We start from the raw sequence: 25,802 nt of genomic DNA, 5'->3' as shown, positions 1-25,802 counted from the left end.
GCACTGCGGGGAAGCCTGAACACATTGTTTACCTGTGTACCCCCATTTATCAAATGTGGGCCGAGATTAATGGCCCCTTGGCCACTAGAATGACCAATCAGGTTGGCAGTCAGCCAAACCTTACCATAATAGGCAAAAGCCACAGGCCTGGGCCTCCCAAATATGGGAATCACATGGGCCTTACACTAAGCAGGCACGAGCTGGGCGTGTGGGGGCTGGTTGGCCTCTTCTCCCAGGCATCCAGCAATAGAACAAGGGGACACAGTCTCAAGTTGTGCCAGGGAAAGTCTTGGCTGGATGTTAGGAGGAAGTTGTTGCCAGAGAGAGTGATTGCCATTGGAATGGGCTGCCCAGGGAGGTGGTGGAGTCGCCATCCTTGGAGGTCTTCAAGCAAAGCCTGGCTGAGGCACTTGGTGCCATGGTCTGGTTGCTTGGACAGGGCTGGGTGCTAGGTTGGACTGGATGATCTTGGAGGTCTCTTCCAACCCGCTTGATTCTGTGATTCTATGGCACCAGGCCTGTTGTGCCCCTTTGTGCTCATTATGTGTTTACCTCTGGTTATGGGCAGAAAAAATATGTCCAGGCAGGGCAAGGCATGAGTAAGCCTATTTTTGGGTCTATGGGCCCTTGCTACAGGCATGTCTCTTTATTCCTTATTAACCTGATGTGCAGCTGTGAGATTTGTGGTGTCTGTGCACAGGTGCAGAGTTTGGATACAAGGACCCTTTCAAATTTTCATTGAGGTTTTATAAAGCTCCCATTAGTCAGTCACTAGACTAAAGTCTGAATGACCAAGTCCAGGTGAAAAGGCTGCTCTGAGACTGCAGATTATTTTGCACTGAGCCCTGTTCAATTCTAACTAACATTTCACTTAAGCTTTTGTAATTTTGCAGGCTGTTGAAATGATTAGCTTGAAAGTGGACATAGACATTACCAGCAATGGCTGTTGGGGGAAACAAGGCCCTTGGTCAGAGGAATTCTCCCCCTCTACTCCACTCTGATGAGAAGCCACCTGCAGTACTGCATCCAGTTCTGGAGCCCCCATTACAAGAGGGATGTGGAAATGCTGGAGTGTGTCCAGAGCAGGGCCAGGAGGTTGCTCAGAGGCTGCAGCAGCTCTGCTGTGAGCACAGACTGAAAGAGTTGGGGCTGTGCAGGCTGGAGCAGAGGAGGCTCCCAGGTGACCTTCTTGTGGCCTTCCAGCATCTGAAGGGGACCTACAAAAAAGCTGGGGAGGGACTTTTTAGGCTCTCAGGGAGTGACAGGACTGGGGGGACTGGAGCAAAGCTGGAGGTGGGGAGAGTCAGAGTGGAAGTGAGGAGGAAGTTGTTGAGCATGAGAGTGGTGAGAGGCTGGAATGGGTTGCCCAAGGACGTGGTTGAGGACCCATGGCTGGAGGTGTTTAAGGCCAGGCTGGCTGAGGCTGTGGACAGCCTGATACAGGGTAGGGTGTCCCTGGGTATGGCAAAAGCATTGGAACTGGATAATCCTTGTGTTCCTTTCCAACCCTGACTGATTCTGTGATTCTGTGATCAGGAGGATGCGAGTTTCTCTTCCACCTAATGCACTAGGTTTCAACATTTTTGATCTACAGACACTTTCTGCTGGTGATAGTACATTTGCCTAGTAAACTTAAGCCTAACAACAGGGCTGGCTTTCTTATTCTTCCGAGGCCTCTCAAACATAAAGAGATCCAAGTTAAAACTACTGTTTAAGTATAGCTGACAGCTGTCAGTGGTATGTACCACAAGCATTCAAACTTAAAAAATTGATTAAACTCTACAATAAGGAGAGGGCTGTGCACTTTGAGCAGATCACTTATTTCTTTTTGTCCTGTAGATTACTACAATAAAATACTTCAATTGGACATCCACATGAAAAAATATTTCTGTTTCAATGTATAAGCAGCATTTGAGGTTCAGGATGGACTCTTAGCCCAGCCAGCATGAGTTTAGGAAGGGCAGGTCCTGTCTCACCAGCCTGATCTCCTTTTAGGATCAGGTTCCCTGCCTGGTGAATGTGGGGCAGGCTGTGGATGTAGTTTACCTGGACTGCAGCAAAGCCTTTGACACTGTCTGCCACAAGAAGCTGCTGGCCAAGCTGGCAGCTCGTGGCTTGGACAGATTCACTCTGATATGGGGCAAGAACTGGCTGGAAAGCAGAGCCCAGAGAGTGGTGGTGAATGGTGCCAAGCTAGGAGCAGGTGTGGATCTGTTAGAAGGTAGGAGAGCCCTGCAGAGGGACCTGGACAGGCTGGATAGGTGGGCAGAGGCCAATAGGATGAGATTGAACAAGGCCAAGTGCAGGGTTCTGCACTTTGGCCACAACAACCCCAAACAGTGCTGCAGGCTGGGGATGGAGTGGCTGGAGAGCAGCCAGGCAGAAGGGCACCTGGGGTACTGATAGAGAGTAGCTGAAGATGAGGCAGCAGTGTGCCAATGGCATCCTGGCCTGCATCAGCAACAGTGTGGCCAGCAGGACAAGGGAGGGTATTCTGCCCCTCTACTCAGCACTGGTCAGGCCACACCTTGAGTGCTGTGTCCAGTTCTGGGCTCCTCAATTCAAGAGAGATGTTGAGGTGCTGGAAGGTGTCCAGAGAAGGGCAACAAAGCTGGTGAGGGACCTGGAGCACAAATCCTATGAGGAGAGGCTGAGGGAGCTGGGGATTGTTTAGCCTGGAGAAGAGGAGGCTCAGGGCAGAGCTCATTGCTGTTTACAACTACCTGAAGGGAGGCTGTAGCCAGGTGGGGGTTGGTCTCTTCTGCCAGGCAAGCAGCAACAGAACAAGGGGACACAGTCTCAAATGTGCCGGGGTAGGTCTAGGCTGGATGTTAGGAGGAAGTTGTTGGCAGAGAGAGTGATTGGCATTGGAATGGGCTGCCCAGGGAGGTGGTGGAGTCACAATCCCTGGAGGTGTTCAAGCAAAGCCTGGATGAGGCACTTAGTGCCATGGTGTAGTTGACTGGATAGAGCTGGGTGCTAGGTTGGACTGGATGATCCTGGAGGTCTTATCCATTGTGGTTGATTCTGTGATTCTTACTGTCTAGCCCAGCTTTCTGTTTAACACAAGCCATAGTATCTAACTGTACACACTTTCATCAAGTCCTGACTCTGGCAGAGCTGCAGCACTTTAGAGACGTGTCTGATCTCATCAGCTAAGGACAAGACTGGTGCTTAGTGGCAGAAATACTTCACACTCCATTTATGTGGTATCTACCTTTTCACTTCTAGGGCACCCACTCCAGTATCGAAGGCTGCACCTGGCATAAATTGATGTAGCTTCATCTTTCTTTAGTATAGCTTCAGTGGCTCTTAGCAAGAAAAGGCATTTACAGTTGTTGTTTTTTTAACAAGCCAAGACTGTGATTTTTTAAAAGATCTCTGTTCAGTCTGTAGTAGAACTGAAAGTACTGAAATGAAGAGCAGCAACAGTAGAACTTTGTGGTTTATTTTTCTAAATTGAATTCAGAAATGCTGAGCAAACATCTGTCACTTTTCCTGTAGACTGTTTCTAACAATGTGGTTATTTCCATTTCTCTTCAAACTGAGGAGTTTCTTGGGCTTGAATTTGCTGAGTAGTTTCTTCTGGGCCATGCAAAAAATTGCCCTACACAAGCAACAGTTTCTCAGCCTGAGAGTTCGTGCCACTCTTTGTAACTCTGATGGTTTGTCTGTGTTAAGAGATGAAAGAAATGTGCTGTTTCCTGATGCAATTTTTTAATTTACAAAGGAAAGGACATGTGTGATTTTTTTAACAATGTCATGATAGGAAAACATGGTATTTCTTGGTAGGAGTTCTAAGCCTGTGGCTTAGGAGTTCAGTACCCCAAGGAGTTTAGCCCTTCCTCACTCACAGTGCTGTGTTTGTGTCTTTCTGTTGACTTCTTGCCATCCCAAGTTGATGTGTGCCAGGTCTCCACCATTTGGCACCTTCCGTGTGGGTGATCAGTGCTCCAGTACCTACAGCCCAGTTCAGCTCCCCTCTCCTTGGCTGTGCAGGTGGTGCAGTACTGATCCCCTGTAAGGACTGGCTTCCATGTCTCTGGGCTTCGTTATGTGGTTGGGCATCTTGCTGCAGCTTAGCTTTGTATCAGCAACAGTTGCTTGATGCACCTATCACATACAGAATCATGGTCACAGAATGTCAGGGGCTGGGAGGCACCTCCAAGCTCATCCAGTCCAACTGCCCTGCCAGAGCAGGATCACCTAGACCAGATCACACAGGAATGCATCCAGGCAGGTTTTGAATATCTCCAGAGAGGGAGACTCCACAAGCCCCCTGGGCAGCCTGTTCCAGGGTTCTGTCACCCTCACAGGGAAAAAAAATCCTCCTCATAGAATCAACCAGGTTGGAAGAGACCTCCAAGATCATCCAGTCCAACCTAGCACCCAGCCCTAGCCAATCAACCAGACCATGGCACTAAGTGCCTCATCCAGGCTTTTCTTGAAGACCCCCAGGGACGGTGCCTCCACCACCTCCCTGGGCAGCCCATTCCAATGCCAATCACTCTCTCTGTGAAGAACTTCTTCCTAACATCCAGCCTATGCCTACCCTGGCACAACTTGAGACTGTGTCCCCTTGTTCTATTGCTGGTTAGCTGGCAGAAGAGACCAACTCCCACCTGGCTACAGCCTCCCTTCACATACTTGTAGACAGCAGTGAGGTCTGCCCTGAGCCTCCTCTTCTTCAGGCTACACACCCCCAGCTCACTCAGTCTCTCCTCATAGGATTTGTGCTCCAGGCCCCTCACCAGCTTTGCTGCCCTTCTCTGGACATGTTCCAGCACCTCAACATCTCTCTTGAATTGAGGGGCCCAGAACTGGACACAGTACTCAAGGTGTGGCCTGTCCAGTGCTGAGTACAGGGGCAGAATAACCTCCCTTGTCCTACTGGCCACACTGTTCCTGATGCAGGCCAGGATGCCATTGGCTCTCTTGGCCACCTGGGCACACTGCTGGCTCATCTTCATCCTACTGTCTATCAGTACCCCCAAGTCCCTTCCTTCCTGGCTGCTCTCAGCCACTCTGTCCCCAGCCTATAGCGCTGCTTGGGGTTGTTGTGGCCAAAGTGCAGAACCCTGCACTTGGCCTTGTTCAATCTCATCCCATCATGTTTACATAAAACTTCCTATGCCTCAGCTTCCAGCCATTGACCCCTGTCCTGTCTGTGATCATCACCCAGCAGAACCTGGCTCCAGCCTCCTGGCACTCAGCTTTACATATTGATAAACATTGATGAGGTCACCTCTCTGTCTCCTCCAAGCAGCACAGCCACAGCTCCCTCAGGCTCTCCTCCTAACAGAGATGTTTCATTCCCTTCATCATCCTTATGGCTCTGAGCTGGACTCTCTCAAGCAGTTCTATGCCCAGAACTGGACACAGCACTCCAGATACGGCCTCAGCAGGGCAGAGTAGAGAGGCAGGAGAACCTCTCTCAACCTACTAACCATAGCCCTTCTAATGCGCCCCAGGATGGCATTGCCCTTCCTGGCCACAAGAGCACACTGCTGGCTCATGGTCAACCTCCCATCCACTAGGACCCCCAGATCTTTTTCCTCTTCTGTGCTCTCCAGCAGATTAGTCCCCAACCTATACTGATCTGTGGGGCTGTTCTTTCCCAGGTGCAAGACTCTACCCTTGCCCAGGTTTGTGCTTGCTAGTAATCACTAGCACCGACCAGCAAAGCATGATGTGCTCTCTGACTTTTCTGTTCAAAGCAGCATCCAAAGCAGAGAAATGCCACAAAGTGAACGAGAACCTGAAAGCATTTGTGGAGGTTGACTGGGTAGTGTTTTGTTTTCACTGTGAATCACAGTGGGTATTGACAATGGTTTTTTTTTCCTCACTCCCCTGAAAGTTACAACATGACAACAACGTGTCTTGGAACAGCTGTAACTTGTGCCAGGTCTCTAGGTCTCTCTCATGTGCGTGGCATTTCTTCTTGTCCTTCTAGGAATGATGAAGACTGGAAAGAATGCCCTGATTATGTCACTGCAGGAGAAAACAGCTGTTACTTCAACACGTCCTACACCTCCATTTGGATCCCATATTGTGTTAAGCTTGCCAATAAAGATGAAGTGTTTGATGAAAAGTGTTTCAGCGTCGATGAAATAGGTATGCTCTCCTTATGCATTTCAGCTTTGTGTCACCACAGGTGTGATGCTCTTAAGTTTTTGTATGACTCCTCCTGTATTTAAATTTTCCCTCTCCTCTCAGGAGGGGTATGTGGTATATAGGAAGAGATGTGGGCTTGTAACATATATAATGTGGTCCACGTCAGAAAATACTGCCCGGATTGGAAGAAAGCCAAAAGGATAAAAGCAAATATGTGGTTTCTTTTTCTGAGTACCAGTGGTGTCTCAAATGTGACCCTCCTAAGTGTTATGAGGGAAGAGCCATGGGCTTTGTCTGCCTGGACTTTTGTAAAGCCTTTGACACTGTCTCTCACAGCAGTCTCCTTCAGAAACTCACGCCACAAGGCTTGGGTAAGTGCATTCTGCACTGGACAAAAAAGGCTGGCTGGGTGGCTGAGCCCTAGGAGTGGTGGTGAATGGAGTTATATCTGGCTGACACCCACTGGTGTCCACATTTAGTACTGGGGCCTGCCTTCTTTAATTAATTAATCATCTGGATGAGGGGATTGAGTGCAGCCTCAATAAGTCTGCAGGTGACACCAAGCTGGGTAGTTCTGTTCATCAGCTAGAGAACAGGGAAGCTTTATGACAGACTCTGGACAGGTTAGACAGGTGGGCCAAGGCTAATTGTATGAAGTTCAGTGAGACTGAGTGCTGCATTCTCCACCTGGGTCACAATAAGCTGATGGCAACAGACTTGGAGATGTGTGATTGGAAAGCTGTGACTTGGAGAGGGACCTGGGGGTGTTGATAGATAGCTGACAGTGTGCCCAGGTGGCCAAAAAAGCCACTGGCATCCTGGCTTGTTGTAGAAACATCATGGCCAGCAGGAACAGGGAGGTGATCATCCCCCCACTGTGCTCAGCACTGATGAGGCCACACCTAGAGTACTGTGCTCAGTTCTTCCTCAGTATAGGAAGAACAGTGAGGTGCTGGAGTGTGTGGAGAGAAGGGCAGTGAGGTTTGTGAAGGGCTGCCAAAGGGCCTGCAGCACATGGGCTATGAGGGGCATCTGAGCGAGTTCAGTCTGGAGGAGAGGAGGCTGAGGGAAGACCTCATCACTCTCTACAACTACCTCAAGGGACATTAGAGTAAGGAGGGAGCAACCTCTTCTCCTTCATGTCAAATGACAGGACTAGATGGGATGGTTACAAGTTGCACTGGGGGGGGTTTAGGCTGATATTAGGAAATACTCTTCCACTGAAAGGTTTGTCAGACATTGGAATGCTTTGCCCTGGGTGATGGCAGAGTCACCATCCCTGGGATGGTGACTGTTCAAGGGTGTGTGGACCTGGAACTTTTGAACATGGTTTAGTGTTGACCCTTCTGTGCTAGATCAAAGGTTGAACTGGATGGTGTTGGAGGTCTCTTCCAATCAGACACACACTGTGATTCTGTGTTCAGAGGAGCTCGTCTTTGCTGTCACTCTGAGCCCTTCCTAACGCATGCTGTACACAATCAGTGTGAGAAAGGACAGTGTCAAAGTCTTGACTCTGAAAAGTTCTGGGACTGAAGGGCTTTTTGTTCCTGAATCCACATTAATCTACAGGATCAGGATACTGAGCATTTCTTCGCTAGAATTTGTATTTCTGGCCACACAAATTGTTCTTTTCTGGGGCTGTGAGATGTTCCTGCTTGTTCAGAGCAGTGATTAACTGATTCCTGATGGTGACTAGAATGCCCATGACTTTCTTTTCCTCAGCTGAGTAATGCCAGATTCGTTTTTCAGATGCCTCTGTTTTTCAGTCTACTTCTGTATCAATAGCTAAATATTTTATCTGTTTTTCTGTGTTTCTTCAATTACTGTTTTTATTCCTATTACCAGATTTTGGTGGGGAAATGTTTGTGTCTGATGGTTTCTAAGCTGCTATTGGGAAATGTAGTGTAGTAGGTAATAAATTCTTAGTCTTCTTTATTGGTCACTTAGGTGGGATTTAATGCTGAGCATGTCTACAACCAGTGGTGAGGTACTTCTTGTGCCCAGACTGGTAGTCACTGTCATTGACTCATAGGTTTAGATTTTAATCAGCAAATGCATGGTTAATATGTTGGGATTTTTTTAGCCTGAAATCATTTAACAGTGTGCAGTAAGTGATCTTTTCACCTCAAAAAAGGGCTGGTTTATTCCAAATACTCATGTTTCAACAGTACTACCTGATCCACCTGTCCACCTTAACTGGACTCTGCTAAATACTAGTCAGACTGGGATCCATGGGGATATTCAAGTAAGATGGGATCCACCACCAACAGCAGATGTTCAGAAGGGATGGATTACTCTGGAGTATGAATTGCAGTACAAAGAAGTGAATGAGACAAAATGGAAGGAGGTATGAACCAAATATTTGTTATACAATAGTCATAGTACAGTGCAGGCTTGTTCTGTCCTTAACACTTTTGTACACTATGGAAGGTGACTGCTTAGTAATTGCTAATTAGATGGTACCTCAAGTCTTAATCAATAGACCCATATTCTTCTAAAGCTTTCTAGCAACCATTGTCAATTTATGTGTCAGGATATTTGGCATGAAGGATAATAATAACAAGCCATATAATCCCTATGTTTGATGAAGAAAGTATAGCAGCAGTGAGATACATACAGGTTGTTGGTTGGTTGTTTTTTTTTTTTCCCAAGGCTAAAATATTTATCTGTGATTTTCCTAAACCTCAGCTTTTTGAAACAGTCAACAACAACAGCACTGGGGCAACAATTTCATTCTTTGTTAGAAATATCTTCTGTAATGAGCATTGAAGAGGTAAAGAGATAAATGTGAGGTAAAGAGATAAATGTCAAGTTATATACTGTTATTAACTATTGTTTTCTACACAAAGGATAACCTCTGGCTGCTTAAACATACCCTAACACTTTGTACATGCAACACTTTGTACATGCAACACTTTGTACATATATATTAATTTGTAGTTCTTTAGCTTTGCTAAATTTCCCCCTTAATAAACTTGTTTGCAATAGTTTTAGATGTTTTGGGGTGAACCCATTTGATTTTTCATGTGCAGCATTCATTCTTTTTAACTGACTAACTGAAAATAGATAACTTATCAATTGAAAGAAGACTAAAACATGAAGTAGTAAAGGACTATAACAGTAAGTTGTAATGGCAAGAGGATTCCAATGCTTTTCCTGGGAAGCTTCCTGAAAACAGGAATAGCAGGTGTTCATGAGACAAAGCCAAATGTATTCTGCCTCACAGGTTGAAAAACAAAAATCAGTGTTGGTATTAGCTATTTGCTGGGTATCTTTTTAACATTCAGCCCTCCTCTCTTGAAGCATTTCCCATTACATTTGCTAGACTCAAATCCTATCCCTTCTTATGTGTCTGCCCAAGTTTACCATCCTGGCTAGCAGTTGCTGTACAGACCCTGCATGACTTCTGTGCCTTTCAAAGAATGTGTGAAAACACACATCACCCACAAACAGTACTGAATAATGATGACTTCACAGTGAAGTGTCCATCTGTGAAGTGCCTGAAAATGTAAGCCTGCTGGGGAATCTTGAAAGTCCAGTTTTCATTTCGTTGTTTGTTGTGATTTAGATGAGCCTGGTCTTTTGATTTATTGGAAATCTCCAAACAATCCAGGCCCAGACCTACCTAGTATGGGATGAAATCAGTGATCACAGCTCACTTCTCAGTGAAGAGAGCAGAGAAGGCTCTGCTGGCTCATTATCTTGTTGATTTTTTTTACTGGAAAAGGTCCATTTCACACCAGAGTGAAGTAGGCTCAGGACAAGGAAAAATGCAGTACTAACTCCAGAGCTGAACACCACTGCTGTGCCCATGTAGCACTGTGATTGAGGTGCAGGGTTTGCTAGCTTGAGGGATATGAAATTCATCTCCCTCTACTGCACTAGGCACACAGCCTAATACCTCCTTGTGATGTACCTCTGAACCTTTCCCTGGTACTGTCTGTCTACCAGTTTTCACCTTTTTTTTCTGTTGAAGTTGGTGAAAAGTTGCCTTGGGTGCTGTGTTGCCTGTCATGCCAAGACCAGCCTCCTCCTCTGATGCCCCCATCATAGAATCATAGAATCATAGAATCATCCAGGTTGGAAGAGACCTCCAAGATCATCCAGTCCAACCTATCACCCAGCCCTAACCAATCAACTAGACCATGGCACTAAGTGCCTCATCCAGTCCCTTCTTGAAGACCTCCAGGGACGGTGCCTCCACCACCTCCCTGGGCAGCCCATTCCAATGGGAAATCACTCTCTCTGTGAAGAACTTCTTCCTAACATCCAGCCTAGACCTACCCTGGCACAACTTGAGACTGTGTCCCCTTGTTCTATTGCTGGTTGCCTGGCAGAAGAGTCCAACCCCACCTGGCTACAACTTCCCTTCAGGTAGTTGTAGACAGTAATAAGATCACCCCTGAGCCTCCTCTTCTCCAGGCTGCACACCCCCAGCTCCCTCAGCCTCTCCTCATAGGGTTTGTGTTCCAGGCCCCTCACCAGCTTTGTTGCCCTTCTCTGGACACCTTCCAGCACCTCAACATCTCTCTTGAATTGAGGAGCCCAGAACTGGACACAGCACTCAAGGTGTGGCCTGACCAGTGCTGAGTACAGGGGAAGAATAACCTCCCTTGTCCTGCTGGCCACACTGTTCCTGATGCAGGCCAGGATGCCATTGGCACACTGCTGCCTCATCTTCAGCTACTCTCTACCAGCACCCCAGGTGCCACTCTGTCCTCAGCCTGTAGTGCTGCTTGGGGTTGTTGTGGCCAAAGTGCAGAACCCTGCACTTGCCCTCGTTCAATCTCATCCCATTGGCCTCTGCCCACCCATCCAGCCTGGCCAGGTCCCTCTGCAGGGCTCTCCTACCTTCTAACAGCTCCACACCTGCTCCTAGCTTGGTGTCAAATCACAGCTACCAGCAGAGTATGTCTCAATTTTAGACTGGGCAGCAGCAGTGATTATAGGGTAGTATTGTTGAAGCTTCCTTCAAATCCCCAGTGGCTGCTGTTTCCCAGTTGTTTTAACTCTTAGCTTACCATCCTTGGTTCTGGGGCAGCATATAACACCTGCCATGTGGATTTATACTTGGAGCACTATTTATTCATTTTTGTGTATTTTTTATTGTGCCATTGGAGCTAAAATGCATGTTCTTAGAGGGCTAATAGAACCAGAGAGAGAGATTTCACCTATTAACACTTCTTGTGTGCCTTCCTACATATTTTGATATGCAGCAGGATCTTAAGTATTTTTGCATGTAATATTTAATTTAGAATTTTGGAGTTTGACAATCTGATGCCAGCTCTCACAGTCTCTATTGTCACAACTACATATAGTTGAAGATTTGGGGAGCTATAGAATGTTACACGTTTGTAAGCTGCAATACGTCTAGCTAGAAGGCCTTTGAGGCACTGTCCCTGGAGGTGTTCAAGAAAAGACTGGATGAGGCACTTAGTGCCATGGTCTAATTGACTGGATAGGGCTGGGTGCTAGGTTGGACTGGATGATCTTGGAGGTCTCTTCCAACCTGGTTGATTCTATGATTCTATGAAACATCTTTCTTCTTAATAACCATTCTGTAGTGGAGATTACACTAGTTCTGAGACTCCTCTGGTTGTTAACAAGGGGTTTGGAATTGTGAAGTCAGCAATAAGAGTAAAGAGGCTTTACAGCTTGGTAGGATCAGTGGGAGATTCTCACACCACTGAGCTAGAACCATAAAATCATAGAACGCACTGGGTTGGAAGAGACCTTTAAAGATCCCTTCCCTTTACTTATGTCATGTAACTGAGGGAAGCTCTGCTGTCTTTCTTCACTGTCTGTGTTTACAGCAAGTAAACATTCTCTGCTGTTGATGCCCTGAATCACAGCAAAGCCTGGTGACTACTAAGTCTAAAGTAAATGTTGTGCATTTTCTCTAACTATTCTTGTTGTATCCTTGCAGTTTCAAGTAGCAAAAGCGCTCTCAAATGTTTATTTCTGAAATCAGGAAGCAGTGTAAGATTTCCAGTGCAACTCAAGCAAGTAAGTCACAGTCCTTCTCTCTTTGCAGTTAGAGCCCAGGATCTCAACAGTGGTTCCACTGTACTCTCTGAAGATGGGAAGAGATTATGAGATACGAGTCCGATCAAGGCAACGCACCTCTGAAAAATTTGGGGAGTTCAGTGAAATCCTTTACGTGTCTTTCTCTCAGATAGGCATTGAATTGGTTCCCTGTGATGAAGGTAACTAAGCAGAGCAGTTCTATAACTACACTGTCTTTTTGTCTTTCCAGTGGTGCTGGTTTTGGTGAGATTTGCGGTGTTCACGTTCCTTGTACAAACTGACAGAGTAAACTCAGCAGGGCTGTTTCACATAGACACTCTAGCTTTAAGAGTCAGAAATCTGCTGAACATTTTACAGAGCATAAAATACAGTTAAATCTCCTACTTTGTCATCTAAAATGATCACTCTGATGGAGAAGAGTTGTCACTTCTGTTAAAGTGTTGCATTGCTCACTGAGTTTTTTTGTCAGCATGATGTGCTTTTCTGATCTGCTCAGTGCTAGCAAGGACAGGGACTATTTTGCTGAATCAGTCTCATAGTTGTTCCTCAAGTGCTGCTAAAGGCAGAAGTGAAACCAGCCATTGAGCACCAAAGAATGAGGCAGTACCTTTTCCTACAGCGTTCTGTGCTGGTTTGAGTGTCACCTGCCCCCCTCACTCTTATGAAACCACCCAGACTGCACTCAGCTGAGCTGGAACTTAAGGCATGAAGCTTTTATGTTTACAACCTAGCACAATGTACAAGCAAATATATAGAAATTGATTAGGGGAGCGGAGCACTGCCTTATGAGGAGAGGCTGAGGGCCCTGGGGCTTTTTAGTCTGGGGAAGAGAAGACTGAGAGGGGATTTAATCAATGTTGATGAACATCTGAGGGCTGGGAGTCAGGAGGGAATGAGACAGGCTCTGTTCACTTGCTCCCTGGGATAGGACAAGGAGCAATGGGTGTAAGCTGCAGCACAGGAGGTTCCAGCTCAACACAAGGAGGAACTTCTTTACTGTAAGCGTCACAGAGCACTGGCACAGGCTTCCCAGAGAGGCTGTGGAGTCTCCTTCTCTGGAGCCTTTCAAGGCCTGTCTGGATGCATTCCTCTGTGATCTGTGTTGGATAGTGTGGTCCTGCTCTGGCAGAAGAGTTGGGCTCGATGATCTCCTTGAGTCCCTTCCAACCCCTAATGTCCTGTGATCTTGTTTGATCCTGTGAAATATACAAGGTATATTAAAAGTAATACAGAAACACAACAGCCCTCCCAGAAATCAGCCACCCAGAAGGGGCTCCCAACCACCCTTCCGCCTTCCTTTCACCCCTCTACCTTATCCCAGAGTATGCCTTAAGGTCAAGGTGACCTGTGAGGATTGACAAGTGGGCTTAGAAAGCCAGAAGGATTAGTTACACAGAAAGCAGCCCAGGGAGGAAGCACAGATACCAGCTGTGATAGAGAGACAGTGCCTTACCTATATTTGTGTCCTTGTTTTCATGTGTCTCAGCAAGCCAATGAGTGCAGCAGACATCACCATTGTTTCCTTTTCAAAGCCTATCATCTAATTGTTCTCACTAAAACATTCCAATTTGCCTCAAACCAGCACAGGTTCCCAGAGCTGGGCAACTAAATTGACTCTTCAAAATATGAGCTCTTCAGAAAATGATTTTAACAAGCTGCTTTCCTCCATTTTGCAGGGTGATAGTGAAGGTGTTGAGTAAAACCACTGATAATGCTTGTCTTTCAAAATCTTCCTAGTCCTACCCTTTTTAACTCTTGGCATTACTTCATTTTTCATTCCTGCTTTTTCTGAAGAGCTGCTGTTGTGGGACAGGTGTCACTGTTTTATTAACCCCAGCTTCAATGAACTGTCACAGTTCTCCATGTGGACAAAATTTAAACCACTGTGAAAATCTAAGGTCATCCCACAAGCACAGTTTCCTTACATCAGTACAGCCCAGACTCTCTCTGAGTTTATCCATATCCATGCTTACACAGCAGCAGTGATCTGATTTGATTGAGTCTTTTCTTGCCTGTTTTGTGTATTTCTCATCCTCCTCATACTCTGCCCTGCTGAGACCACACTTGGAATATTGTGTTCAGTTTTGGGCTCCCCAGTTGAGGAGAAACAGGAATCTACCAAGAGAGTCCAGAGGAGGGCTATAATGATGCTGAAGGGGCTGGAGCACTGCCCTGTGAGGAGAGGATGAGGGACTTGGGGCTGTTTGGCCTGGGGAAGAGGAGACTTAGAGGGGATATAATCAGTGTTTATAAATATCTGAGGGCTGGGGGTCAGGAAGGAGAGGACAAACTCTTCTCAGTTGTGTCTTGGGATAGGACAAGGGGTAATGGGTGTAAACTGCAGCACTGAAACAGGCTGCCCAGAGGGGTTGTGGAGTCTGCTTCTCTGGAGACTTCCAAGACCTGCCTGTGATTCTGTGATTGTAAGGATGTGTTCCTCTGTGACCTGAGCTAGATTGTATGGTCTTGCTCTGGCAGGGGACTTGGACTTGATAATCTCCTTGGGTCCCTTCCAACCCCTAATATCCTGTGATCTGTGATCACCTTTAGGACCAGATAATTAAAAGTTTAATTTTCTGTGCATTAAAAAAAAATTAAAATTAAAAAAAAGCAAATTCAAATGGAATTTGCTAACTTTTAAAGCAGCCTATCTAGCAGAGTTACTGGTTCTCCATTAAAATAGGGACCTGTCTAGCAGATGTATTCAGACAGGACTTGTGGGGGGACTTGAGCATCTCCCCTACAAAGAGAGACTGAGAGCCCTGGGGCTGTTTAGTCTGGAGAAGAGAAGGCTGAGAGGAGATCTGATCAATGTGCACAAATATCTGAGGGGTGGGTGTCAAGTGCCTGGGGCCAAGCTCTTTTTGGTGGTCAGCAGCAATAAGCCAAGGAGCAACAGCTACAAAGTGGAACAGAGAAGGTTTCAGCTGAACATGAGGAGAAACTTCTTTGGTGTGAGGGTGACAGAGCTCTGGAGCAGGCTGCCCAGAGAGGTTGTGGAGTCTCCTTCTCTGGAGACTTTCCAAACCCAGCTGGATGCATTCCTGTGTGAGCTACCCTAGGGGATGCTGCCTTGGCAGGGAGGTTGGACTTGGTGATCTCTCTAGGTCCCTTGCAACCTCTGAAGTTCTGTGATTCCATGATTCTGCCACCTTACTCATATCTGAAAATATGGCCAGTTCAAATCTTAAGCTGGGAGCACTGAGGCTGCAACTAGTACAGGAATTGTCATTTCTTTTCCCCAAAAAAGAATGTATATTTATGTTCATTTATAGAAATCTAAACCTCTCTGTCCAGTATTCCTTTGCCTAAAAAAACAAGTGAAGTTTGCATTAAAACCTTCACATTTGAGCAAACGAGAAGAATTGCAGGGCTATAGACAGCATAAATTTCTCTATGCTTTTTATTCTCCAGGGTCAGATTACTTACAGTGCAATTACCAGTATTTAGGAGATAAAGCATTTCATTCATCAGCACTGTTGGAAATTCATAGCAAATTGCATTTCTTAATTATTAAATTCTTTGCAGACACTTTCAAGCTAAGTAAAAGGGAGAATTTTTTTTTTTTTTTTTTTAATATGATGTTTCACCACGAAACTAATGTTTGGACTCCAGAAGAGGGAAGTGTGCTTTTTGACACCACCCTGTTTTAGCTTCTGTGACAGAAGAATAGTTTCCCTGTGATTAAGTATGCCATTACAGGCTGGGGACAGTGTCTGGAGAGCAGCCAGGCATAAAGGCACCTGGGGGTGCTGGTAGATAGTAGCTGAAGATGAGCCAGCAGTGTGCCCAGGTGGCCAAGAGAGCCAATGGCATCCTGGCCTGGATCAGGATCAGTGTGGCCAGCAGGACAAGGGAGGTTATCGTGCCCCTGTACTCAGCACTGGTCAGGCCACACCTTGAGTGCTGTGTCCAGTTCTGGGCTCCTCAATTCAAGAGAGATGTTGAGGTGCTGGAAGGTGTCCAGAGAAGGGTGACAAAGCTGGTGAGGGGCCTGGAACACAAACCCTATGAGGAGAGGCTGAGGGAGGTGGGGGAATGCAGCCGGGAGAAGAGGAGGCTCAGGGCAGACCTCATTCCTGTCTACAACTATCTGGATGTAGCCAGGTGGGGTTGGTCTCTTCTGCCAGGCAAGCAGCAACAGAACAAGGGGACACAGTCTCAAGTTGTGCCAGGGTAGGTCTAGGCTGGATGTTAGGAGGAAGTTGCTGGCAGAGAGAGTGATTGGCATTGGAATGGGCTGCCCAGGGAGGTGCCGGAGTCACCGTCCCTGGAGGTGTTCAAGCAAAGACTGGATGAGGCACTTAGTGCCATGGTCTAGTCGATTGGATAGGGCTGGGGTATAGGTTGGACTGACTGAGCTTGGAGGTCTCTTCCAACCTGGTTGATTCTCTTCTCTTCTCTTCTCTTCTCTTCTCTTCTCTTCTCTTCTCTTCTCTTCTCTTCTCTTCTCTTCTCTTCTCTTCTACTCTATTCTATTCTCTTCTAACACAACCTGGTTGATTCTATGATTCTGTAATTAACAGTGTTCTTTTCCTTGGTGTTGTGGCTTGGATTTGGTCTCCAACAAACTAGAGTTTACTCCCCTAAGTTAAAGTTACATTTACAATTTAGCAACAGTACAAGGATCCTCTCGTACAATAATTCAGTTTTGTCCCATCCTGGGCAGTCCACTTTCCCCCACCCCTTTCCTTCCCATAACTTTACAGGCAGCAGAAGGTCAGAAGGGAGATAAGGGAGCCATGCAAGAAAGCAGAGCTGCAGAGAGGAGAAGAGAAGGGACAAAGGCAAGTCTATGCTACCATGTTGTGCTAGTTTGAAGCTAGCTAGACTGTTTTGGTGAGAAGGATTAGATCACAGGCTGTGAAAAGGAAACAATGCTGATGTTTACTGTACTCGTAGGCTTGCTGAGATGTATAAAAACAAGAGCATAAACATAGATAAGGGAGTTCGGGCACAGCCTGAGCTCTGGGCTGCATTTTTCTCTCTAACTTCACCCTCCATCTCTCTGATTAATCCACTTTGCTTTCTAACCCCCCTGGCTGACCTCCATTCTTCCTTGGGGCAAAAGGCAAAGTCTGGGGTAAGGTAGAGAGGGGTGGGAGAAGGTGTAAGGGTGGTTGAGAGCCCCTCCTGGGCACTCAGGTTTCTGGGAGGGCTGTTGTGTTTCTGTATTACCTTTTTCCTTGTCTGTTTCTGTCTATAACTGTATATACTGTAAATATCTGCTTGGATCTTGTGCTACCTGTAAATAAATAGCTTCATTCAATTTCCAGAGCTGGCTGAGTCTAGTCTGGGTGATTTCCAAAGTGTGGGGGGGCAGGGAACACCCAAACCATCACACATATATAAACTATCCAGCAAACAAATGGATGATATAAAGTTATCAGTTATCATTACTCTCTGTCCTATCCCTAGGTTTATTTACCTTTTACTCAACAGTCTCTGGATAATTCCTATTCTTCTTTGCAATGATGAACTAAGTTAAAGTGTTATCTGTAAACCATCACACTGGGGTAAAGAAGCAGTACTATGGTCTGTGGCATTTTATGCCATAAGGGCTACTCATGATCCACACATGCAGAATGTTCCTCATAGCTGTTTTTGCTACAGGTGCTAAGTCTGTGCTAAGGTCTCATTTATATTTGTATTTAAAAACTCAGTGTGTGTTTGCAGGTAGTCTCAGTCTCAGTTTGCAGGTGGTCTCAGTATGGAACCTCTTGAGCTTATTATTATTTCTGCTTGACATGGAACTTTCACATTTAAGCAACCAGAAAATCTCTCAGATTTTGCTGCTTTGGAATCCTCAGGTGCCAGAGGAGTGCAGATTCCTGCTAATGTGTTTGTGTTCTTCTGTTTCAGAAATTGAGTTTCCATGGTTCTTGGTTGTTACCTTCGGAGCGTGTGGACTGGCTGTAACAGTGATCTTAATCCTGCTGTCTAAACAACCAAGGTAGAGCATTTTTGTTAGGTTTTAAATACTTGCAGCATAAATAATTGTTTCAGATTTGGAGGATTGTTGTCCGTTCTCATAAGCTACATGGACACTGTACATACTAGGCCTTCATCAGTGGGAATCTCATGGGCCCCTCAATTCAAGTGAGATAGTGAAGCACTGGAACATGTCCAGAGAAGAGAGGCTAAGCTGGTGAGGGGCCTGGAGCACAGCCCTGTGAGGGGAGGCTGAGGGAGCTGGGGGTGTGCAGCCTGCAGAAGAGGAATCGTAGAATCAACCAGGTTGGAAGAGATGAGGCTCAGGGCAGATCTCATTGTCCTCTACAGCTGTCTGAAGGGAGATTCTGTCCAGGTGGGGTTGGCCTCTTCTCCCAGGCAACCAGGGACAGAACAAGAGGATACAGCCTCAGGCTACACCAGGGCAGGTTCAGGCTTGTTGTTAGGAAGAAGTTCTTCACAGAAAGAGTGATTGGCATTGGAATGGTGTCATGGAGGGGATTTCTCTATTCCTTCCCTGTTAGGGGGAGGTGAGAAATTAATTTGAGGTGGTATTAATTTTTTATAAAATTATTTATTAAAATTAATATTTATGAATTTGTGCCACCCCCAACCACTATGAAATCAGGTTCGTTGTGCAAGGTTATGAAAACAGCTTGGGATATATTTACAGGGATTGGATTATTAAATGGAAATATCAAATTATCAACAACTACAGACAGAGAGAAAGATTCCCTTAGGCTTAATGCCTCTTAACAACCATACTGTCTGCCCAGCAGGGGCTGAAACTGTGTCTGCTCTTAAGACAGAGGTAACTTATATTACAAAGGAATTAAAGCTTGCTTAGATGTGTTGCTCTTAAGTATTAATCATTAATCACCCTCCCGGGATTGTGTCACAATGTGTGCCCAGTATTTGGGTCTTGGTGAAGCTGGAATCTGTCCTGGCTTGCAGGTGAATTGATAAGGGTTCCCAGTCTCTGGGGTAAACAGGATTTCTCTGACCTTCTCTCCTGGAGTGAAGTGGTCTCTGCCTCAGTGCTGCAGCTTCTGGATGCTGTGCGTGTCCAGGGATGATCAGCTGGCAGGATTTCCAGGTGCAGGAGGAGGATTTGTCATCTGTACAGCTAGCAGGCTGTGTTTGTAGGTTTGCAGACAGTCTGAAGGTCTGCTGGCTCTGGATCTTTCCAGCCTTACAGGACAGCTGATAAGCAGTATATGCTGGGCAAGCAGGGTCTGCCGGGCTGCAGGGAGACTTGAGCTCCATAGATAAATGCAGGATAGCAGCCAGTGTGTGCGGCTGCTCTAGGCTTAGGCAGGGGCTCTCAGCTCCCCATATATGTATGAAGTGCAGGCGTGCAGGCGCTCTGCTTCTCAAAGGGTTCACAGACAGCTTAACTGTGTCTTGAGATCAATGCAAGAGGGCTGAGCCTCAGTAATGTTTGCAAGTGAGTGAGGCCTGATCCTGTGTCTAGGCCATGCAAGCAGGTCAGGGCAGCAGGGTGCTGCTGTGGATCAGAGCTGAGCTTGAGCCTCTAAGTCTGAATGATCTGAATGCTCTGAACTTCTGAACAGTGTGAACCTCTGACCACGTGGTGCTCCTTTGCACCCCTCTTTATAGATTCTGAGCCAAGATTTGTGGCTCATTTGGCCATCTAAAGTGACCAATCAGGCTGGCAGTAAGCCAAACCTTACCCTAATAGGCAGTAGCTGTTTGCCTGGACCCTTCCAATAGGGGATTAGCTGGGCGGACCCCAGGAGCACACAGACTGGGCGTGTGTGTGTTACACAACCTGTTTACTGCCTCGTGGGTCCTGGCAAAAAAACATGTCCAGGCATGTAGAGGCATAGAGAGGCCTCAGTTTTGGGGCTGCTGCCCCTCCACCACAAATGGGCTGCCTGAGGAGGTGGTGGAGTCACCATCCCTGGAGAGATTTAGGAGGCTGAATGAGGCACTTGATGGCATGAGCTACTTAAGTAGAAGGTACTAAGTGATAGGTTGGACTCAATGATATCAAAGGTCTTTTCCAAGCTGTCTAATTCAGTGATTCTGTGGTTCTGTGGTCCCTGGAGTCGCTGTCCATGGAGGTGTTGAAGCAAAGCCTGGATGAGGCACTTAGTGCCATGGCCTAGTTGATTGGATAGGGCTGGGTGCTGGGTTGGACTGGATGATCTTGGAGGTCTCTCTTCCACCCTGGTCGATTCTATGTTCACTGCTCCTCTTCCTTTTACATTGCAGAACATCTTATTCTATAATTAATTTACTTAGCTTTTGAAAGGGATTGTTTTTTCAGTCCATAGAAATTTGTGAAATAATACTTTTACCCACTTGACTGTTCCACTGATATCTGACTTCTCTTCATTGAGCCAAGGGAAAGAGTTTGAGTCATTGAGGAGTATTTGGTCTCTGTGGGTGGAAGACAGGAATAAAATCAATCAAAGCACAGGATTGTGACATTTATAAAAACTGTGAAATTGTGTCATCTATGAAAGTGAAACAATGACACATGCATAACAATGGCAAAATGGTCTCACAGTTCACTCACCTGCTATTATGTATGTTCAGCAACTGGCAGAATAACTCAGCTTGACTGTCCCAGACTATGGAGCATAACTGTAGACAAGTCCCAGTGCACACATGCATGTTTTTAGTCATTCTGTGTATAGACTTTGGAAAGGAATGCTGAAATGTTTTACACATATCCAGTGTAAGGTGAAGTCATTGAAAGGAAACCAGTATGGTGCAGTTTGAGCAGGAGTAGGAGAAGGACCAAGGACCTGTGTACAGTTCTGGAGCCCCCAACACAAGAAGGACATGGAACTGTTGGAGTCAGCCCAGAGGAGGCCACCAAGATGCTCAGAGGGCTGCAGCAGCTCTGCTATGAGGACAGGCTGAGAGAGTTGTGGCTCTGTGGCCTGAGAAGAGAAGACTTCGAGGAGACCTTATAGTGGCCTTCCAGTTTCTGAAAGGGGCCTACAGGAAGGCTGGAGAGGGACTATTGACAAGGTTTTGTAACGTCAGGACAAGGAGTTTAATGGGTTTAAACTGTCAGAGGGGAGATTCAAACTGGATGTTAGGAAGAAGTTGTTTGCAGTGAGGGTGGTGAGACACTGGCACAGGTTGCCCAGGGAGGTTGTGGCTGCTCCCTCCCTGGAGGTGTTCAAGGCCAGGTTGGATGAAGCCTTGAAGTGACCTGTTCTAGTGGGAGGTGTCCCTGCCTATGGCAGGGACGTTGGAACTGGCTGAGCTTTGAGGTCCTTTCCAACCTAAACCATTTATTGGTAATAATTTAACCATTTATTACACAAGACTACTGTGTCCCTGGGAAAAAAAATGCTGGGAAAGTCACTGTGCACACTGACATTTCTGTCAGATAGCTTTGAAAATTATATAAAGAGGGAAACAATTGACAGAATCTGCTCTTTCTATAGCACATTTGGTTAGCAAAGACCAGACTCCGAAACAGCTGCCCACATAAATAGATGTGATTTCAACAAGGAAGGTCACAGAAAACTTGGGATTGTATTTTGCAATGAGTCTAAACAGTCACTCTGTCCTTAGGGTTACTCAAAACTGAATCCTCAGACATTTCAGTTTCAAGGATATTAAGTTTAAACTCAGTGTAAGGCTCTCTTCTTTCTAGCTTCCTCAAACAGAAACACTGTCAAATTCAAAGCCTTTTTTTCTTCCCCCCAGGTTAAAAATGCTGATTTTTCCTCCTGTGCCAGTTCCAAAGATTAAAGGGATTGACCCAGATCTCTTGAAGGTAATACTGTGCTTTAAAATCTGCAGTGGGAATCGTTGTAGTCGTGGTAGCAGGTGACACTTCTTGTCCTAGGCAGAATGGTTCTGTTGGAAAAACTTATGACGCGGAGGCAGTTGCCACAGAATTCGTTTCCATCAAACAATGAAAAACTCCTTGCAATTATTAAGTCAGCTGCAGCTACTGTTCCTTAACTTAGCATCATAAAAAGCAGAAGCAGTTTTATTATTTCCTTCATAACAATCCTTTTTTTTTTCTTGCCTTGTAGAAAGGAAAGCTAGATGAAGTGAGCACCATTTTAGCCAGCCACGACAGCTACAAGACACAGCTATACAATGACGACTTGTGGGTTGAGTTTATTGAACTAGACATAGAAGACCCCGATGAAAAGAACAGAGTGTCAGATACCAACAAGCTCCTGGGTGAAGACCATCTGAAATCACACAGTTGCTTGGGAGTGAAGGATGATGATTCGGGACGGGCCAGTTGTTGTGAACCAGACAGTCCAGAGACAGACTTCAGTGCAAGCGACACATGTGATGCCATCTCTGACATCGATCAGTTCAAAAAGGGAACTGAAAAAGAAGGGGATCTCCTGTGCCTTGATAGAAGAGAGAACGATGAGTCACTTCCAAGCCTTGCCAACGCAAGCACCCAGCAGCCCTGTGCAAGTACTCGGTCCAGAAGCAGCCAGCTGTGGCCACCTTTCGCAGACAGCATCAGCTCGGCGAGCCCATCGATCCGCACCCAGCTAAGCAACCAGAGTTCATTGACAAACACGGACTTCTACGCCCAGGTGAGCGACATTACTCCAGCTGGCCGTGTCGTGCTTTCGCCAGGGCAGAAATCCAAGGTGGGGAGAGCACCGTTTGAAGGCTGCAGAGAGCAAAACTTCATCATGGACAACGCCTACTTCTGTGAGGCAGATGTGAAAAGCTGTATTGCTGTGACACCCCACAGAGAGGATGAGCCACGCGTTCAGGAGCAAAGCTCTATCGAGGATGCCTACTTCACCACGGAGAGCCTTACCACTGCCGCTATCAATCTTGGAGCTTCGACAGCAGAATCCCCAAGTTCGGAGATGCCTGTCCCAGACTATACATCTATCCATATCGTTCAGTCTCCACAAGGCCTTGTGCTCAATGCAACCGCACTGCCTGTGCCAGACAAGGAATTCAACGTGTCTTGTGGCTACGTGAGCACAGACCAGCTCAGCAAAGTCATGCCGTAGCTCTTTTCTTAATTAGATGTACGCAGTATTTCACAGCAGAGAGTCAGCTCAGGCTTGCGTGGCGAAGCCACAATGAAGTCTAAAAGTTTCTCATGGTTCTTGTAGGTTTATCTGAGATGTTGCAACATAAAAACATTCATCGAAATATTCCTGTTGTGTTCTGTAAATATTACCTATGAATTTGTCTTGAGACTGTTTTACTGGCAGTGACTGTCTTGTTCTCGTGGGTGATCTTTGTGATACTAAACACTGAAATTGCTATGTGTAGTGTACAGTAGATCATGCATTTTTGATACAGCTAGGAACCGAGTGGTTAAAAGTTTCAAGAACTTAGCAAACACCATGCTGTTGGCAGAGATCTTTCTATACCAATGATCTGGAAGTGGACACGCAGGTAAAAAGGAATAGCTTGAAATTTAAAATTATATATATATATATTAAAAAAAAAATCTATTTTGATTTATACAAATTAATAAAATATATTTTAATATTCTAGTCACAGACACACACCAAAAAAAAAAAAAAAAATCCCTGTATAAATGTTTTTCTATAACACTAGATGCTAAGGAATGTAATTGCTGCAACCTCAAAACAGAGTTGTCTGCTTTTATAAGAGTCTTGGTCACAGCCAAAAAAGAAAAACCAAAAAGAAGGAACACTTTTTTTTTTTTTTTTTTTTTTTTAACAGAGCCATTTTGTATTTCCAAAGAAACGTAGAGAAATTTTGAAGTGCTGTAGAACCTGACAAGTAACAGAAGTCTATCACTTTCTTATGGTAACCCATCTAGAAATTGCAATTCAAGTTTTGTAGGGCACTTTATATACAAAATAGTTGGGTGGATTATTCTGCTCTTCATCAGATGATGGCTAAATGCTAGTAATAAGCATTTTTAAGGGGAAGATTCTGTTAACCACAGTGTGCTACTGTGCTCTCACTGAAAATTCTTGAGAGTATGTGAATAAGCTCTAGTGATATAGCAGCATAATCTCTTCACGTTTGCTCGACTTCTGAAGCCCTCCTACAGCCAAAGACATCACTGCGTTTATTACTTTGCGCCACACAAAGTGTCGATTGGAAAAAACCAAACTAAGGACTTCAGGAGTTAGCCAGCAGTGAATTTCTAAAGATGCAACAGGATTCAAGGATTGGTGAAACGTAGGGAACTGCATACAGTGTTGGTCAAAAGTGTTTGTCGTTTTTGCAGCCTAAAGGCCGCTCCTCTGGCCACATCAGGCAGAAAGGGAAGGAGAGAAAACTGATATTCAGTGGGAAAGCTTTTCTTTGTTCTCGACAGAGCTTTTATTATTGCTTCAGAAGTTGCCTTCCTAGCCCACGGCTTGGGGGGTTCTTCTTAGAAAGCAAATGGGGATGTTCATTTCTTTTCTCTGACCTGAACAGAAGCGCGTGAAGTGCAGCGAACGTAGGCCTTGCTCGCAACGCCTCCCACCGGACTCACCGATGCTCTCTTGGCGACCAAGGGCTACAGGACTGGGTGGGATTCTTGAGTCCAGCGCCTACTTCATGGTAAATGTGCATTAGGTATTCTGCTAATTTGCTGCTATATTTTTCTAACAGCTACATTATTTAGTTTCATATTAAAAAAAAAATTCATAGATGGTAGACACTAATGCAAGTAATGCCTATGTGTGTGTTTGGAAGAAGTTTCTTACTCTTGTTTCTATTGCCAAAAAATAGTTTAAAATACCTCAATCAAACTCAGAATGTCATTTTGGTACTTTACTGGTCACACAAGCCGTTCTACGCCGGTCAGAAGATGTGTCTCTCAGTTTCTATTTAACTTTCCTTATGTCAGTGTTTTGTTTGTTTGTTTGTTTTTTCTCAAGGTTTAATAAATGTATTGTCTTTGATCTGTCCTGATACCACGTTTTGGGTTTTTATTATTGCAGATAATTATTTTCTTTTCATTTGAAACAGAGGTTTTAATTAGGAGATGCCAAGCATTTCTGATTTGGTAAAGCAGGATTCAGCTTTTCCATTCTGTTCTCAGAAGCAGTGCCTAATAACATCAGTGTTTTCACTGATTGATATATATATAGGTAAAAATAGAAGCACGGACCTAAGTTTGTAGATTGAGATAGGACGTGCTGTACCCAGTAGTGGCCAAGATGTGTTACTAATTTAGCAGACCAGCTTGCCTTTGGCTGGGACAGTCAGTGGCTGCAAATAAATAATCTCTGCTAGTTCAATATTTATACCTACAGTTGAACCCACAAATCAGATACTCTGACAAACCTCTGTAGCTGCTTGTAGTGAGAGTCAGAACCTAACGGTATATGAGGTGGAGGTGGTTGGGGCTCCATCCCTGATAATAACTTTGAAATGTCACAAATGCCAGGCAGTCTGTCTCTGGAAGATGCCATACCTTCAGTGTGCCCCAGCATTGTATGGGTAACATAGCAATAGGCTCTCTCTCATCTCTCTGCAGAGGTAGGGAAGCCACTCTTGGAATCCAACTAGACAAAGATAAGCCCTTTCCTCCCAAGGGAATCACTGTGATTCAGTTGCTCTACACAGATGTCCAGTGCCATTTGAAGTATGCACTTGAGCTTCCAGGTGCTTGTCCAGACAGCACAGGTCTTGTGTAGATGCTGTCCTATTCAAAACCATTTCAATTATGGTAGATGCTCATGTTTTGGAAGATGAATTGGTCTCCAGTGAAAGAAAACTGCTCCAGAAATATCTTTGTGTCAGGC

The 25,802-nt window shown here is 45.5% G+C and overlaps 1 protein-coding gene across 2 annotated transcripts in view; it reads left to right on the top strand.

Moving 5' to 3' along the window:
• Nucleotides 1-24,966, top strand: part of GHR (growth hormone receptor) — a 185,663-nt gene extending 160,697 nt beyond the window's left edge. For both annotated transcript variants that reach the window (XM_064140354.1, XM_064140353.1), the window contains 6 exons: nt 5,954-6,114; nt 8,283-8,461; nt 12,149-12,320; nt 18,004-18,094; nt 21,790-21,859; nt 22,125-24,966. In XM_064140354.1, coding sequence (XP_063996424.1) covers nt 5,954-6,114; nt 8,283-8,461; nt 12,149-12,320; nt 18,004-18,094; nt 21,790-21,859; nt 22,125-23,087 — 1,636 coding nt within the window. In that variant the 3' untranslated portion in view covers nt 23,088-24,966. The remainder of the gene's footprint in view (nt 1-5,953; nt 6,115-8,282; nt 8,462-12,148; nt 12,321-18,003; nt 18,095-21,789; nt 21,860-22,124) is intronic.
• Nucleotides 24,967-25,802: the final 836 nt, after the last annotated feature.

Source organism: Pogoniulus pusillus, chromosome Z (assembly GCF_015220805.1).
Source record: "Pogoniulus pusillus isolate bPogPus1 chromosome Z, bPogPus1.pri, whole genome shotgun sequence".
NCBI classification, from domain to species: Eukaryota; Metazoa; Chordata; class Aves; order Piciformes; family Lybiidae; genus Pogoniulus; species Pogoniulus pusillus.
This window is presented reverse-complemented; position numbering and strand designations above follow the sequence as displayed.